A 17,947-nucleotide genomic window follows, 5' to 3' on the forward strand; every position below is an offset into this window, starting at 1 on the left:
TCAATCAATCAATAATCAATAATATTCTACAATTTGTCCAAACGATATGCAAAAAAAAAAAAAAATCATCAATCATCAATATTGCAATTGAGATACAATACCACACAGCTTTAGTGGGAATGATCTTTTTTGTGTTTCATTTTCACTGAAAAAAATCTAAAAAGGATGATGATACAATCTTCGCTGGGGTCTTCACCAAACAAGCATGTCCTGTTATGTCTGGAGAATGTGATTTGTCAGACGGGACATCTCTGTAGCACCAAACGCTTCATTAGTGGAACAGGACGTTTCACCTTAATCGTTATTTGGACAATATTTCAGTTAACTGCTCAGCCCTGACCTGCAGTTGATTTATAATGAAAATAATTGTTACTTGCAGCCCTGATTTGAGTGAAGCGACCCTTTAAAGGACACATCACACCCCGTGTCCCCGTCTCTGCTGCTTTGTGTTTGTTTCTCTTAAAGTGTTGTTTTTTTTTAATCTCACTCCTCCCTGGTTTCACCTCACAGTGAATTCAACGCTTCACTTTGACACCATTTTCTCCATCATCATCTCCACCCTCCTCTCTCGACATTGTCTCATCTTGAACACATCCTCTATGCATATTTGATGCCTCCTGCGCTCCTGTAATAGACTGTGAATGAAATAATGATGATGCATAAAAGATATCAGGCTAGAGGCTGTTATGAGAACATTTTAGTTGAGCGTTGTGTTTGTGTGTGTGAGCTGATGAAAGATGACCCCCCTCCCCTCATCTTCTTACTAACTAACTTTCCCCCTCTGTCTCTTTAGGGGCTGCACAGAGGAGTATGAGATGAAGACCATGGAGCAGAAGCATGAACCTGAGCCTCTGGCGGTGGGCTACCGACCCTCCCCTCGCCCGGCGTGGCGATGGGACAGCCCACCTATTCCTCCAGTGCTCCACAGCGCCCCCAACCCACAGCGCTGGACTCCCATGGGTCCCCCACCTCCTCCACTGCCCCGCTCGCACAAGGCCCTGATGCCTGTTCCCTACAGGGAGCCCCAGCACCTCAACTCTAAGAGGTGAGACTCAGAGCTGGATTTATTCAGTCACATTAGACACAGATGAGATTGGATTGGGTTATTTATAGCATCAGTATTAGCAGTAGTACAGTTTCTTTGTATTTTTACTCTGCAAATAGTACATTTACCTGTCTCAGATACTACAGCTGATGATATTAATTCTCTGAACGATGCAATGTATACATAAATGAAAAAGAGGCTAATGAATGACAAAAATTAAAGTGCAGAATCTCTAAATACAACTCAGTAAGCAGAATCTTTGTTGTGCCATGACAGACTGAAAAATTAGACAAAGAGTTATTTTTATTCACAAATCGTCCTGCGGCGTGAGGCTGGCTCCACACGTCTGACCCGTCACCCGCAGGGCTGATTTGACCGGTGATTTCAGTCGTGTCACATGTAAGGCTGGTCGACCGCTGCTTCCACCAGCTGAATAAACAAGTGGCCGATCAGAGCTTTGTCGGCGAGATTAGCCAGAAAAATAACAACAGAAAAATGGGACCAAGTGGGATGAGACTGATGCAGCTGAACAGGTTGTTGTAAGTCAACTTCCAGAAATAACACCGGTTTAATTGACTTATTCTTTGATTGTTGTGAACAGTGTTCACTGTTCCTGGAAACCACGGCCGCAGGTTCTGTTTTATTGCTGAATATTCCTCTGTATATTCTTTTGACTGTTGTCCCTTTATGTTGATTTTATTTATTGTTGGAACAATGTTTTCGTGCTGCCCTCTTGGCCCAGTCTCCCTTCAAACAAAACATTTTAATCTCAAAGAGACTTTTACCTGTGAAATACAGTGAAATAAGTCTGATTATCAGGCTGCGTTTTCAGTCATTGTAGATTCTTTCCAGCATATAAACACTGTGTGAATCCATCAAACGAGGTATTTCTAGCTTCAGCCCTGTTGTACAGATGGCCTTCATGCATGCAGCTTTCAATGAACGAGCAATTACAAATAATCTTCTACCAAACTCACATGTGCTTTTTATTACACCGTTTCAGAGCCAGTCTTCAATTGAATACATTTGGAAACTTGTAGTGATAGTAACTGATGTTCTCTTAAAAAGTGAGAAACTGTATGTTTCTCTGCCAAAACATATTTCAAGGCCACGTAGGTTGTGAGTGTGTGACCTTACAGTACTTTGTCTCGTTTTCTGAAGGAATGAATTCACATAACTCTGTTTTCAGGGCTATTTTGGTTTTGTTTTGACCCTTTTTGTTCTCGGTTGCTAACCACACACACGTGACTTGGAGCTGGTGTCACGCTGCCCACTCCCATAGTTAATACCCGCAATCAAACCCTGGCAGCGTCTGACTGAGTCTCTTCTCGCAGCACGTTTCTCACTAATTTAGATAAGTGGTTTCTTGTGTTCCTGCTGCAGCCTTACTCATGTGCCTCACCTCTCTGTGGTCTGTTTGTTTGTCTTTTGGTTAACCCTCAACCTCTTTGTGTGTCCCACAGGCCAGTGAGCTACCCAGAGAACCACTACAGTTTATCTCCTGCGGGAGGAGACAGAGTGCTGCCCTACAGAAACCCCTCAGCCAGCTTCTCCTCGCCCTCCTCAGGCCTGGTCAGCCTCGCCACGATGGGGCCGCCTGGAATCACCCCAGGCCCCTTCGTACGCTACAAACCCTCACCTGACAGGTGCGTGTGTGGTCTTTTATTATCCGAGCTCCCCTCCATCACTCCTTTGATCTTGATTAAACATGTCCGATGTTACTCAGAACAACTGTTGTGTGTGCTGGATTATATCTGTTCACAAGATAAGGCTGACTCACGTGGCGTGTTGAGGTCTGCAGTTAGACATGTATGAACACACTGTCTCCTCGAGGAAGGATCTGTTGTGTGGGTGGCTCTTCCTCACAGTGTGGAGGTTGATAGCATCTCGCCCAACCAGAAAAATGTGTTTTATTCAACTGCCATCAGGATGCAATACAGAAACTGAAAGCCTCCTCTTCTCCAAACATTTTTAGGGCTTGCTTTTATTTTATTTTTGTGAATTTGTGTGTTCAAGTCAACTTAATCCTCTCTGTGTTGCTTCATGTATAAGTGACAGTGGCACGAATGTGTTTGTTAATCAAGTAGCCTCCCTCATCCTGTGATTTATGTAGATATGGAACAGGACAGCGCCCCCTGCTGCCCTATGAGCCCCACCTCAGCGTGGACATCACATCCAGTGGAGAGTCTTCCTCAGGCTTCACTAGTCAGGACAGCACCATGGAGCGCTGCAAAACAGGTACACCACCATCAAAAAACTGTGTAAAGTTGCTGCATTATGTTAAAGCTGTTAGAATCATTTTTATTAATGACACTTTATATTAAGGTATGAATATTCACCATTAGCTAACTGCTCATTAGCATGCAAATCAGTGGCATAATGGCTCTTTGTAAGTCATTGTAAAGCACGTATAAATGCCTTATTTTGGGGGCATTTAGCAGCTAAAGAGCCAGATATTTTTCTCAGAAGTTGATGGAGACCAAAAACAGAACTATAAATACTGGACTTAGATTCATCAGGTGGCCAGTAGACTGGGTTTGTACAGTGTCTTGAAAGTTTGGAAATTTTTGACTGAGATACTTTGAAAGTGCTTGAAAGGTGCTTGACTTTTGCTCGTAAAAAGCTGTATGAACCCACAGTAGAGATAACGGAGTGTGACTTTGTGCGTTGGTGAGTGGGTGGAGGTCAGTGTTAAAATGTGCTATAAGTATTTAATCCTCTTTGCCAACCATGGAGGTTCAGTGTAATTTGCTTTAATCCTGTGAGTGTCTGTGTGTGTTTTCTGTCTAGAACCCCTCTGGCATGTCCCAGCGTCGTCATCTCGGGGGCCGGGTGGAGGAGGGGGGCAGAGGAGACTACCCAGACAGGAGGTCCCGGGGAAAGACTCTCCAAACAGACACTCGAAGGTCAGACTCGCCATCAACCCGTCTCACTTGTTCATCACCTCTGAGTCTGTCTTAATGTTGCCCTCTTGTTCTCTGCAGGGCGAGACTCAATACTCCAGCCACTCCAGCAGTAACACTCTGTCCAGCAACGCCTCCAGCAGCCACAGCGACGAACGCTGGTTTGACGGAGGAGCTGGAGGAGAGCGAGGAGGTGGGGGTTGCCTGGGCGACCCGGCCGACCCTGACCCTGACCTTCTCAACAAGGGGGGATCTAACGACAGTGGCATCGACGCCTCGACCCACTACAACAACGCTCGCCACGGAAACATGTCCAACAGCCAGCCCCACAAGCCCATGCACTCCTTCGCCACCTACAGCGGCATGCAGGAGCTGTCTGTGGGAAGGAGCAGCGGCGGGGGAGAAGCGAGGAGACGAGAGTCTTCGCCAATCATACCGGCCACAGCCAGTCAGAACAAAGGATACCGGACGAGGACATTCCCACCTCCTGGCTCCAGTGCTGATAAAATGGATGCTTTCAAACCCAGGTAAGAGAGCGACTCACTAATGAGATGCATCTTTTATGGCATGTTTTTATGAAGCTGATATTAAGTTACTGGCAGATTTAGCCAAGATCTGTGCTGGCGTTTATTGTATGGCGAGTGTTGAATTGCATTCATAAATCTTGCAGTTTAATGCTGCTCATCTTAATGGAGTAATGCATGTTCTCGGTAACAACTTAAGACTTTCAACAAGTTTTGAGGAAACTTTAGTGAATGATGCACCAAGCAGTAATTATGCACCATTATGCAATTTAAGCAATAGTGTGATACATGAAAATGTATCTCTAGAGGGTACATTAAGGATTAAAGCAGCCTAATCCCTGAGAAACATACAGATCATCATGTGATCTCTTCTGCTGGTGGACTTGTCACGGTCACCCCCACATCATGAATGCATAGAGGCACAAAACACGAAAACATACACAGGGTTTGACCACTCTGTGTTGGATTAAAGCAGTGGTGGTCAAATCCTGAGTGCCAGTGACTCTGATGTTGCAGTCTGTGCCTTGGATGTGTTGGACCATCAACTTAACATAGATACAGGAAGAATTTACACAGAAGACACGGATGATCCATCACAGGTGATGAGCACACATTTGGACAGATAGTGTTGTAAGGTGTCTGTTTTGATAACAGTGTGTCTTTCTAAACAATTAAAAGACAGTTTAATAATCTGGACGTTTTAGAATAAATGTGCAAAGACAACACATACAAAGTGCAGTAAAAGAAACTTGATTTACCTGCTATCATTGACCCTTTTAACATTTTTATGTGCGCTTCATCTGTGCTCTCGTAATGCATTTCCATGTTACAGTGACGTTACATGTCGGCTTCATGATTACTGCATGATGCATGATTATTATTTCTTCCTTCTTAAAGGAATAGTTTGACATTTTGGCAGTCAGTTGAGGAGATCAATACCGTTCTCATATGTGTCTGTTAAATATGAAGCTACAGCCAGCAGATCGTTAGCTTAGCATAAAGAGTGGAAACGGGGGGAAACAGCTAGCCTGGCTCTGTCCAAATGTAACAAAAAAATCATGTACCAGCATTTCTGAAGCTCACTGATTAAACTGGCAATGGACTTTAACGTATCCTTGTGAAGTAAATATTGATTGCACAGTGAACTGGCTTTAGGATAATGACACCATCAGTGTTTTGATCGATTCAGAATAAGCCTCACTTTTACTATGCAGTTCTGTCTGCCAGCGGGTACGATCTCCCGGGAAAATGAAGGCTGATCCAATCCAGTCTGGCTGGCACCATTTCTAACTGCTTTTATGTCTCCATTATAGACTAAGTGAATGAATAAACTCACACTGTTTTCTCCCACTCCACCTTGACACCAACTGCTGCTGTAGTTACTTGTTTGTGTGAAGCAATACTCAAACTATGCTATTACTCCATCCAAAATTATGACAAGTTCACTTTCCCTCTTCAGTGAACATGCATCTGTCTGTTCTCTTATTTCCAAAGTGGTGTTGATCATTTCTTCACTGACATTTGGAAACAAACGCAGTGTTTTTGTGCTTGTGGAAGTTGCCGGGCTCTGAGGAAAACAGACAGCCAGAGGGGGTGGAGACTGGTCTGTTTCCACTTCAATAGGGATGCACCGATCCAGCACTGATATTGGATATCGGTCCAGCACTGACTCAAATAGCTGGATCGTTACCACCTTATTAGTGTTAGCAGGTCACAGTTTCACGGGGCTAACTGTGTTTAAGACACCACTTTTTCATGTTTTTCTGTTGTTGATGTTGATGCACTGATCACATGCACATCTGCGTGTCTTGTCCGTCCTCTCAGGGCCTACACACCACAGGGTTACAAGACTCCGACAGCTGAGAAAGCTCGGCCTGTCCGAGCTGCCACGACAACACCCACTTCAGCTCAGTTGAGCTCCATCCCTCTGTCGAGCTCTGCCCCCAAGGCCTTGTATGGAAAGAGCAGACAAACGGCCTGGCAGACCGAAGAGACCTGCCCATCACCTTCAAACGCTACCACAACATCTGGCTCTGACAGCAGCAGCAGCAGCAGCAAGAAGTACGTTAGTGACTGAGAGCTTCAGATGATCCCAACAGCTTACATTCTGTTCCTGAAACATCACAAATATTTAAACATAATGAGTTTACTGAGCACATGAAAGACATGAAAATTATTAGGATCTTTGAAACAGAGTGAGTTTGCTCGGCCGTCCTTTGCAATGCCTGCAAGGGAAAATCCATCTCTTTCTTATGCAAAATATGATCATATACTTATATTCTATAATATACACCAGTGTCTCCCAAACAACCTTTTTTGACTTGTTACCCCCTAAAACACTCACTTTCTAAATAAAGCAGGAATGCCAAAAAAAATCTTAGAAGAAAAGAGAGAAAGTAAGTAAGTATGCGTTTTGGTGCTCACACCTTGTGTCTCCAGACAGGTGGATACCAATTCGAAGAACGTGTTTGGACAACCTCGGCTCCGAGCATCACTGAGGGATCTGCGCTCTCCACGACGGACGTACAAAAGCACCATCGAAGACGACCTGAAGAAACTGATTATCATGGACAACCCGGGAGAGACACCACAAAGAGATCCAGTGAGGAACACACTAACACTTCTTAACCGTTTATATCGGGCTTCAGTCAACAGCCCACACAGTTCTGATCCATGTCACTTGTCTTCCTGCAGTCTCCCAGACGAACGCTGCAGCGCACCTTTTCAGATGAGTCACTGTGCAGCGGGCGTAGAGAAGCCAGCTTTGCCAACTCTGAGAACCAGACGACCCCCACTGACGGGCTGTTCACCTGCACGCTGCCCACACGCCGACATGCCGTCTCCAACCACATTCAGGGCAAGAAGGGTGAGTTTAAGATGTAACCACTGCAGATATTTTGTTTTCAGGCAGGTGGGCAAAATAGTGCATCCTCATTCTGATTGAAGCTATTTGTTGCCTTCATAACTTCTGCAGCCTTATAATGCACTTGTTTAGTCAGTTTGTTTTCTCACTGCAGCTGTTGTCCTCTCCTGTCCCTCAGTGCCTCTGTCTGCTTCGGAGCTGTCTCTCACAGAAGTTCGCGACAAAGTTCCCCCCCTGAGGAGGCTCGATCCAGGCCTGATGCCTCTTCCTGACACAGCCTGTGGGCTAGAGTGGTCCAGCCTTGTCAACGCCGCTAAAGCCTATGAAGGTGAGGATGGAAACACTTCAGGATTAGGTTTGTTCAACTTAGTGTGGGAGTCTAAATGTGGGGTTTTGTGGATTTTTCTGTTACGTTTTTGACCAAACATTCTCGAAGTGGCACCTGCACTCTGGCAGGGTGTTGCTGGTTTGGATATGTGGTGTTTGGATGTTTGGATTGTGTTGAAATTTTCTGAAAGTCATGCAAAAAGTTGAAGCATTCACAACTACTTTTATTAACTACCTTCTTATCAAATTCATATATGGTTTTACTGGTCAATTTAATGCTAAACAAATCTTAAACTCCCCAAAATATCACTGATCCATTTTAACAAAGATTTTGCAACATTTAATAACAAAAGCTGGCTTTATTAAGTATAATTAACCAGCATAAAATCTTAAATCCCTGGTGGATTTGAAACATATTGTCTGCATATTGGGGGTGGATCGGTTTTACCGTGTCTTGGCTCTCCTGTGTCATGCGACACTCCTGGGAAAGAAACAGGAGGTGTGCGTTCATCTCTGCCTCGTATATGATCACCTGCTCTGCTTCCCAGCCACTGTTTCTTTTCTGGGTCTCTCTCCCGTCCCTTGTGTTTCCTGCGAACACAAAGACGATCATGGCAGAGACAAACAGACTAGACTCAAGCCAACACTTGATCCATAACCTTACCTGCTGCCAGAGCCCCCTGTGCTGAGGCGTGATTGTGTCCCATATCCCAAGGGACACTTGGGTAAAAAGACTCATTCACGCAGCTTTTAGAAAGTACGATTATGTGTCTCTGTTGCAGCACAAAGAGCAGTTTCCCTCTTCTCGCTGACGGAGCCGCAGGTTGGAGGTCCAGACATGAGACCAGTGGTCAGTCCAGTCCAGTTTCACACTCCTCAGACACCTCGGACCACCCCGACCTTCAGTGGGTAGGTCAACCTCGCTGTTACACAAACAAAACAAACAGTATTTGTTGCAAATGAGTGCAGGCAGAGCACCACAGGAACACAACTCCTCTGAATATTTTTGTTTTGTAGTCCTCTAGCCTGCAGCCATGTTGTTACCTTTGTCACTGCTGCCACCTTGTGGTAATTTGCAGAACTGCCACCAAATCCCTTGGTTGTTTACTCCTGTGTGTATTCTCTGTAGTAAACATTTGGTTTAGTTGTAGTCCTGTTTTTGTGTTGCCAGAAGGGGTGTGTATTTTTTCTACCAATGAGCAGCAAGAGTACAACATTACTGATGCTGAAGAGCTTCAGTTCCAGCCGTCTTACACATGAATGAACATGCATGCACAGGCATCTCCCTAACCACTGACATAACCTGTACAGCAGTGAGTGTGTATTTGTCTTAAGTAATGTGTGCTGTGTTTGTTTACAGTGACGAGGTGCCCAACGATCTGTCTGGTCGGCTGTACCAGCTGGAAGTGATGTTAAAACAGCTGAACACTGATCTGGAGAGAGTGAGACTCATTTGTTTTTTTACATTTTTGCCTTTATCAAACGTCTTGGGCCACATTTTAGTCTAGAATATGATAGTAATGTTACATGCACCCACTAGTGCCCACTAAGCTACGCAACAGATCCCATTTTCTATTTTGATGTTACTGTTTAAAGGAATAATTTGACCACAAAATCTCCCTACCACCACCTCTAATGGTCTCTAATCAGTGCTTAAAATCCTATTTGTTGTGGTGTTTTATCCTGTGCTAAGCTAAGCTAATAGCCTCCAAACTTCACAGCTTCATATTTAGAGGACAGGTATGAGAGTGCGATCAATCTTCTCATCTAAGTCTCTGCAAGAAAGCGCACAAAAATATCCAGAATATCAAACCATCCATTGTCCAGTTAACTGAAAAATCATCACTTCCCTTCTTCTCTCCCACCAGGAGAAGCAGGATAAAGTCGTACTGCTCGCAGAGATGGCCAACCTGAGAGAGAATAACCAGCGCTTGCAGGAGGAGAGCATGACAGCCAGTGAGCAGCTGCGCAAGTTCAGCAGGCTTTTCACAAACCTCGACAAGACGGAGAGTGACCACGAGGCTCGCTCCTTAACACACGAAACCGACTCAAAGAGGGAGTGACACCAGCAGAGAAAGAAGAGGGCGAGATTCAGGCCTCAGAGGGAGGGCGGCCATGAGAGAAATACAGTTTCAGTACCCATAATTCCTTGCACACACAGGGGCGGCAGAGGTCACCATAATGTCCCCTCACTCAGCTTCCACTGGACTGCCTTAAACCGTAGAGAAAAAGACGATCTTGATTTTTAAAATGCAACACTCTCAGAAAGTCTCACCAAGCCTGTGCACAGACAGAGCAGAGACCCTCCCTCTCTATTCCCCGAGCCTGTTTATTTTTATAAACTGAAGTCGAAACGTCTTATATACTTGTCTTATATATAAATACATATGCTACTATGCCAGAGGAGCGAGTAGGAGAGGAGAACCTGACTGTTTTAGAGAACACTACATCACCTGGAGAGGCCTAATACTGTTCCTGCAGCGAATCAGCCAAAAAAAAAAAAAAGACTCATTACAGACTGCATCTCCCAGAATGCACTAGGAGTAATGGAGGCTCTACAGACAAGGCACTGTAGATAGAGACCTGTGTGGTACAATTCTCATGTATCAATATTATCTATATTGTACTGATACTGTATAACAGTTGTACTAAAGAGGTGTGTGTGTGTGCGTGCGTGCGTGTGTAACTGATGGTACAGCGAATACTCAGAAGCATTATGGCACAATGTTTGTGCTGAAGGCAAGATGCATTTTATTACCCTTTGGTGTGAGTGTGTGAGAAAGAGGATGAACGTGGTGGTCTGTGCTGGGCGTGATGAACAAACTAGTTTACTGTAATATGAAACTTGGGGGCCACAACAGTTTCCCTTTCCTCCGTTTATATGGACGAACCGTGGCCCTTCGATGTGAAACAAGCCATCAGCGTGTTGAGCGAGTGTAAATGTCTTAAGGCTCAGTGATATACTAGTATCATATCTCTAATGTAGTGCAGTGTTTTCCATTTATTTTTACACTGTTTCCAGCAGTGCCGTATCATCTCAGATCTAAATGTACTGGGTAATTATTTTAACCTTGAGACGTTATCACAGTACTTATTTGAAATGGTCTTTTCTTCTTATATTTAAAGCAGTAGTTTGACATTTTGAGAAATAGTCGTGAGAGATTTGACACCACACTCACGTTTTTTCACTCACTGTCAAGCTACGGCCAGCTAACACTTGTTAGCTTAGCACGAAGACTGGAGACATAACCTGGCGCTCAGACCAGTGGTGCAAATGTCACCTATCAACACCCATAAAGCTCACTAATTAACAGTCCATATCTTGCTTGTTGAACGTTTACAAAAAGCTAAGTCTTAAAGAGGACAAAAGGCAAATTTTACTGGCTATTTTGAAGCTAAGAGCGCAGTAACTTCCGGCAGTCTCCGCTGGTTGCCTGGGATGATACGCGCCACCAAAACTACGGTGTCCTTATAGCGTTTATGTATTAAAAAGGATATGACGTTAATAATTAGTGAGCTTTAGAGCTGGTGGTAGGTGGATTTTGTGAATGTTAACTTTGGACAGAGCCAAGCCAGCAGTTTTCCCTTGTTTCCAGTCTCAATGCTAAGCTAACCGTCCGTTGGCTGTAGCTTCACGTCTTCTCACCCGACTCTCCTCTTGAACGTGAGTCGTCATTTCCAAAATGCCACCCTGCTCTTCTAATCGCGTCTTTGCGTACTAATGAAGCCGAAGCTGTCACCAGTAACGTGTGCTTATAAAGAAAGCGTAAACTGTACATGAAACTCACTCGACAACACTGAAGCTCCTTCATATCAGATCCAGTCTGCGTGTATGAGAGGATTTGTCCTCGTGTTCTGTGATACCCAAATGAACACAAAAGACACTATTTATACTGCTAGCTTGCTTAATGATATTGTCTACTATATCTATTTTTCATACAGAAATAATGCGTCTGTCTGTTTTTTGGATGCTGGTACTGGACTGAACGGACAGTACATCCCTGCTGAGGATGACTCTTCTCTTCCTGTGTCAGTAGATATCGCTGATAAAATTGTACTAAATCACCATCTGTTGAACAACTACTTCTTCCCTGGTCGGACTGGAACTGTTGAATTTTCAATCCCAACTCACTCAGGTTCCTCGAGATGCTGTTAATGACACTAAACCACCAGTTAGAGGGGTGGGCGATGTGATGCACTGTAGCCTGAGACAATATCAACTTGTCCACCATCAGTTTTCCATACTGTTTATAGACACTAGTTTTCCCTTTAAATACCTCTGGGTGTATTAGGTCACTAAGTTAAAAGTCAAGTCTGCTTTATGGCAATATCGGGTTTTTATAATTCTTGATTTATAAATATTCAATTGGCTGGATTGGATTGATTTTCCATTAAGTTGACTATCTTGTTATAAAAGTACATATCACCCACACCTACTATTAAAAATACTTTCGCTGACACAAGAGGGAGCAGGTGTTGTGGTCTGACTGAACAGGACAGAAAACTGCCTGCTCCTCCTCAGCCCATCAACACAAGAGGCTGCATCTGCTCCCATGCCACCTCCTCCTTTACTCCTCTGCAGCCACAAGTGAGGCTGAAACTTTGATACGAGTGACGTTTGTACTTAAGCTTATTTGGACCTTTTCTTCTGGGTTAAGAAATGTTACCTTCACCAGTCACCATAAACAAAGTCAGGCGATAATGGGGGTTCATGTTCTCCTTTTCCTCTGGTTTTATGTTTGGACATTTTTAGTTCAGCCTCAGTGACACACTCCTGTTAATCCTCCTTTAGGAAATCCATCATGCAGCTTCGCAGGTGTAGCTGTGACTTTAGTATCTGCAAGTCTCATTAGTTTGCTTATGTAAAAGGGGCAATGTTTCTTTCTTTTTATATACATTTTGCTCATTTTATGTATAATTGTAAGCTATTTATAGCATACACAAGGATCCCTGTTGAACAAATTAATAATGCATTATGGTTAATGGTAATATTGTATAACTAGGTTTGTTTTTTAGATGTTAAATATTTTGATAATTTATTTTTTAACACATTCCCGCTGTTGCAGACAGTAGTGAAGATGAGAGGGTACTGTGTTTTTATTTGTGTATGCCGTTTTACTTCTGATCTGTGTACAAACTGATTCCTCATTGTTTTCTATTTTCTGCCGTCATCTTTCCTCTGTGCGTTGGTGCTTTCTGCGTGTGGCAGAGGTACGTGATGCACAGACACAATGTCTTCTTTGGGTTGTAATAATAACTTGTACATTTAAAAGTGTAAATTATGTTTTCATTATTTTATAAAAAATATATTAAAAGTAAGAATCAGAGCATTGTCTGATTTTTTTTATTGTTTTGGAAATCCCTCTGAAGTGGCAGTAAACTGGGGCTGCAACGTTTTAAATGAATTTGGTTGACATCTTACACAAATACGATTAAACTTGCATGTAAAACCTTTTATTTTCTATTACAAAGCAGTTTCATTTCAAACAAAATACATTTTATTGTAAGTACTTGCATTGACATAAGTGAGTAGACAGAACACTTATTTTTAATAAAATTAATTCTATACATTGTGACAGTGCACCCAAGAGGATTTTGTATTGTGACAGACACACTCTTATAAACGTCAAGCACCGCAACTAAAGCTTTGAAATGCAGCTTTCTGTGGTAAGACAGTATTTAGAGAATGGATAGAGGACAAGTTTACGACCCGCACATGAGGCACTCATCTCGGTTCTCCAAAGAACACACCATGGCGGCCATGTTGCGCTCTTTGATCTCCTCTTCTGAGGCCTTGACCGGCTCCTGCGCCTCCTTCAGCTTCTCCTTGTTCAGGGTGAACTGGATGGGGTTAGCAGCAGGCTTTGTCCTCAGGTAGTACATTCCTGTCTTCAGACCCTGTGAGGAGAGGGAGAAGTGAGTTTAACGTCACGTTCACAGTCGTCAGCTCTCATTCTTTATGATCTGGTTCATCCTCTGCTTCTCACTTACTTGTTTCCAGCCAAAGAAGTGCATGCTGGTCAGTTTGCCATAGTTTGGCTCTGCGATGTGGATGTTCAGGGACTGGCTCTGGTCAATGAAGGCCCCGCGGTCAGCGGCCATCTTCAGAACGGTCTTCTGGGAGATTTCCCACACGGTTTTGTACAGCTGCTTCAGATCATCTGGAATTCCTTCAATGTCCTGTTGAAACAAAAAAAAAAAAAAGTTCAGAAATGTCAGAAGGACTTTGTTTACTGCTTAAGTCAGAAAACAAGAAGTGAAACAGTCAAGTGACAGAACTTAAAGTGGACAATTTGAACATTTTTTATAAAATTTAAAAAAAAAAGTTAGCAGTTAGATTACCTGAATGGACCCGTTGTGAGCGATCAGCTGATTCTTCATCTCCTCACTCCACAGCCCCCTCTCCGTCAGGTCTTTGAGCAAATGAGGATTCACGATCTGAAACTCTCCAGAGAGGACCCTGCGGGTGTAGATGTTGCTGGTGTAGGCTTCGATAGACTCGTTGTTGCCCAGGATCTGGGCGGTGGAGGCTGTGGGCATCGGGGCCATCAGCAGGCTGTTCCTCACGCCGTGCTTGGCGATCTTCTCTTTCAGCAGCTTCCAGTCCAGCAGGTCGGTGGGCTTCTTCTCCCACATGTCGTACTGCAGGATGCCCTTGCTGACCGGAGAGCCTTCGTACGTCTCATAGGGGCCGAGCTCAGCGGCCAGCTCGCAGCTCGCCTCCAGGGCAGCGTAGTAGATGGTCTCAAAGATGTGGATGTTCAGCAGCTGAGCTTCAGGGCTTTCAAACGGATAACGCATGAGGATGAAGGCATCTGCCAAACCCTGGACACCGATTCCTATCGGCCTGTGGCGCTTGTTGGACTTCTCCGCTTCAGGCACTGGGTAGTAGTTAATGTCGATGATCTTGTTCAAGTTTCTGACGATTACTTTGGTCACGGATGCTAGTTTTTTAAAGTCAAAAGTCCGCTCTGGGGTGACGTACATGTTGAGCGCGATGGAGGCCAAATTACAGACGGCTACCTCATCGTCACTAGTGTATTCGACGATTTCTGTGCAGAGGTTGCTGCTTTTGATGGTGCCCAGATTCTGCTGGTTGCTCTTCCTGTTGCAGGCGTCTTTGTACAGCATGTATGGTGTACCAGTTTCTGTCTGGGACTCAATGATGGCGTGCCACAGCTGCTGAGCCTTGACCACACGCTTGACCCTCCCCTCCTTCTCATACGTGGTGTAGAGCTTCTCAAACTCCTCCCCCCAGCACTCGTCCAGCCCGGGACACTCATTTGGACACATCAGAGACCAGTCTTGGTTGCTCTCCACTCTCTTCATGAAGAGGTCGGGGATCCACAGGGCGTAGAAAAGGTCTCTGGCCCTCTGCTCCTCCTTTCCTGTGTTCTTCTTCAGCTCCAGGAAGTCAAACACATCAAAGTGCCAGGGCTCCAGGTACATGGCAAAGGCTCCAGGTCTCTTGTTGCCACCCTGGTCCACATAACGTGCAGTGTTGTTGTATACTCTCAGCATGGGGACCAGCCCGTTGGAGTTGCCATTGGTGCCGGCGATGTAGCTCCCCGTTGATCTGATGCAGCTGACCGCCACGCCAATTCCTCCAGCTGACTTGGAGATGAGGGCGCATTGCTTCAGCGTGTCATAAATGCCTTCGATGCTGTCGTCTTTCATGGCGAGCAGGAAGCAGCTGGACAGCTGTGGCCTGTTGGTCCCTGCGTTGAAGAGCGTAGGGGAGGCGTGGGTGAACCACTTCTCTGACAGCAGGTTGTAGGTCTCGATGGCGGCGTCGATATCTGTTTTGTGGATTCCGACAGATACCCTCATGAGCATGTGCTGCGGTCGCTCAGCCACTTTGCCGTTGATCTTCAACAGGTAGGACCGCTCCAGAGTCTTGAAGCCAAAGAAGTTGTAGGAGAAATCACGATCGTAAATGATGGCAGAGTTGAGGCGGTCTTTGTTCTCAAGAACAATGTCGAGCGTCTCCTTGCAGATCATGGGAGAGTGGCGTTTATTTAAGGGGTTGATGTAGGCGTACAGATCCTCCATCACTTCACTGAACACTTTCTTTGTCTCTTTGTGCAGGTTTGAGACAGCGATACGTGCAGCAAGGATTGCATAGTCGGGGTGTTTGGTAGTGAGAGTGGCGGCAATCTCTGCAGCCAGTGTGTCGAGCTCCACAGTGGTGACGCCACTGTACAAACCCTGGATCACCTTCATGGTAATCTGGGCCGGATCCACGAAGTCAGAGTTCAGTCCGTAGCACAGCTTCTGGATGCGAGAGGTGATTTTATCGAACATGACGCGCTCCTGGCGTCCATCTGAAAAATAAGCAAACAAGAACACTGAATTAAATCAATCAACGCTTCCCAAAGCTTCAGTCAGCAAAATCACACCATCAATAAAGGTGAAGCTACTCGCTGCCTCAATAAGTAATCATGACAAACTGATGCAGGTCAGAGTCTGGACTCCTCTGTAAGACTCCTTTGTTAATGAGGAACGTCTTTAACAGAAACAAATGCATCTGGTGCTAAACCATCATTTTATATAAATATTAACATAAACATCCTCACACACATCACTATTTCTTGTCATTTCATCAACATGCTTAACTAAATCATCTTTTTGCGTCAACTGGCTTCCTCTTCCTTCCTTCTTTTCATTTTATCCTCGCCTACATTTCCCCTTTAACCTTTTCCTGTTGTGACTGAGCCTTTCGTCCACACTTACTTCTGTTAAACTTCAGTCTGTGTTTGATAAAATAATCCACAATAGTTCGTCCAAATATTAACACAAACATGGTCTTAACACTGTGTGACCCCTCCTGGTATTTAACGGTTTCTGAACCTGCAAACTAGCTAATGACTATCTAATAAACACAGGGGAGAAAAAGGTACAATATTTGCCTCCAAAATTAAGTGACATGAAGTGCAAGTAAAGTCAAGTAAAAGTACCTCAAAACTGTACTTACATACAGCACCTGACTAAATGTACTTAGTTGCAAAACATTTGAGAGCGTCATCTTTGGTTTTTGGAAACAATGAGCAACGTTTTTCACCACTTTCCTACATTTAAAGTACCAAATAACTAATCGATTAATCAAGAAAATAATGGACAGATTGAAAATAATAGTTAGATGTAGTCCTTGTGACTTTATACCTTACTGTGGTCTTAATTATTTGTTTGTTTCTGCTGAACTAGATTCAAATAACTGAGTTTTGAGGAAAACTACTGTGCAGTAATTTTAGTGAAATGCACTTTGTTCCAGTACTGATCCAACCTGAGCGAGATGACGGACATGTCTTGAACCAGATCCTCTCTGAGGTCCACACTGACCGTCAGGCAGATATTTATACCTTTGGCGCCAACTATGACAAAGACTTATGGCTGAATTCATAAACACCAACATCAATAAAAGCCTTCAGCTGAGGGGCTTAGAAATTACATTTTAATCGGTCAATGTTCATTTATATAACCAGGTGATCACTGATCTTGACCTTTCTAAAACGACGTGTTTGTTACTCTAAAGCTAATTAGCTCAATAAAACGCTGACAGCCTGCTTTAGGAAACCAGCTGAAGTAAGTTAAGGGGCTACTAGCTAGCTAACGTTAGCTATGTTAGCTAACCGCTCCCCGATACTACACCGACTCCAGCATGGCGAGAGTTTCGATTGTGGGATATGACACCTAATCAGAGGCTGGGGAAATAAATTAGTCGCTGTCATCTCATTATAGCTGGTTCATCACCACGAGTGACGGTGATAAAACTGAAGCTAACACAGGCCCTTTACACTGATGCCTAATGGCTGAAAGTTAGCTCACCTCGCTTAATCACATGCATCCTGGTAGAGAGTGATGTTACTCGTCTCCCGAGAAAACAGAAGCTGTCCAGCTACAAGTTCAACTTCTCCTCGGTGTCAAAATGTGCTGCCAACCAGGAACTCGGTCCAGACTCAAAGGACAGAGCGCGAACAACTCCCCAAAACCCCGCGAACGGTGCATTTGTACGGAAGGCGTAACCAATGTGGGCAGAGACGGACGGGTGTTTTGACCAATCAGCAGCGAGAGAAAGCGGGTCTCCATGTCTGCGGACCAATCAGAGCCGTTAAAAATACCAGCTTCCTTTTCCGTTCGTCTTCCGGGACAAAAATCTGGCGGGACAGAGAGGTAGGTTACAAAACACGATTGTTTTGTTCAGCGCTGATGTAACATTACCGGTTGTTCTTTACACAAGGCTCAGGAGTGTCTTCAGTCTACGTTCTTACTCATTTTGCTGTTTTGC

General features: G+C 44.4%; 2 protein-coding genes across 2 annotated transcripts in view; one reads left to right on the forward strand and one right to left on the reverse strand.

The window, feature by feature from the left end:
- The window catches only part of sipa1l3 (signal-induced proliferation-associated 1 like 3), a 69,346-nt gene extending 56,357 nt beyond the window's left edge, over positions 1-12,989 (forward strand). Inside the window, exons 13-24 of the mRNA XM_076736086.1 lie at positions 794-1,045; positions 2,509-2,691; positions 3,159-3,283; positions 3,836-3,951; positions 4,030-4,475; positions 6,297-6,533; positions 6,912-7,074; positions 7,167-7,338; positions 7,514-7,663; positions 8,445-8,571; positions 9,023-9,104; positions 9,531-12,989. Coding sequence (XP_076592201.1) covers positions 794-1,045; positions 2,509-2,691; positions 3,159-3,283; positions 3,836-3,951; positions 4,030-4,475; positions 6,297-6,533; positions 6,912-7,074; positions 7,167-7,338; positions 7,514-7,663; positions 8,445-8,571; positions 9,023-9,104; positions 9,531-9,725 — 2,248 coding nt within the window. The 3' untranslated portion in view covers positions 9,726-12,989. The remainder of the gene's footprint in view (positions 1-793; positions 1,046-2,508; positions 2,692-3,158; positions 3,284-3,835; positions 3,952-4,029; positions 4,476-6,296; positions 6,534-6,911; positions 7,075-7,166; positions 7,339-7,513; positions 7,664-8,444; positions 8,572-9,022; positions 9,105-9,530) is intronic.
- Positions 12,990-13,096: 107 nt separating this feature from the next.
- Positions 13,097-17,695, reverse strand: LOC143323912 (ribonucleoside-diphosphate reductase large subunit). Its single transcript, XM_076736087.1, has 4 exons — positions 17,488-17,695; positions 14,005-15,986; positions 13,654-13,842; positions 13,097-13,560 (listed from the first exon to the last, which is right to left on the reverse strand). Exons 1-4 carry the CDS (start codon positions 17,504-17,506, stop codon positions 13,366-13,368), a joined length of 2,385 nt encoding a protein of 794 aa, XP_076592202.1. The 5' UTR covers positions 17,507-17,695; the 3' UTR covers positions 13,097-13,365.
- Between the last annotated feature and the right edge of the window lie 252 nt (positions 17,696-17,947).

The sequence above is a fragment of the Chaetodon auriga genome, chromosome 7 (assembly GCF_051107435.1).
Source record: "Chaetodon auriga isolate fChaAug3 chromosome 7, fChaAug3.hap1, whole genome shotgun sequence".
Taxonomy (NCBI): Eukaryota; Metazoa; Chordata; class Actinopteri; order Chaetodontiformes; family Chaetodontidae; genus Chaetodon; species Chaetodon auriga.

Excerpts from the sequence above, each read along its gene's own strand:
- LOC143323912 (XM_076736087.1), bottom strand. Across the intron at positions 13,843-14,004 it reads CTCACAACGGGTCCATTCAG|GACATTGAAGGAATTCCAGA; the intron begins GTAATCTAACTG and ends TTGTTTCAACAG. Across the intron at positions 13,561-13,653 it reads ACTTCTTTGGCTGGAAACAA|GGTCTGAAGACAGGAATGTA; the intron begins GTAAGTGAGAAG and ends CTCTCCTCACAG.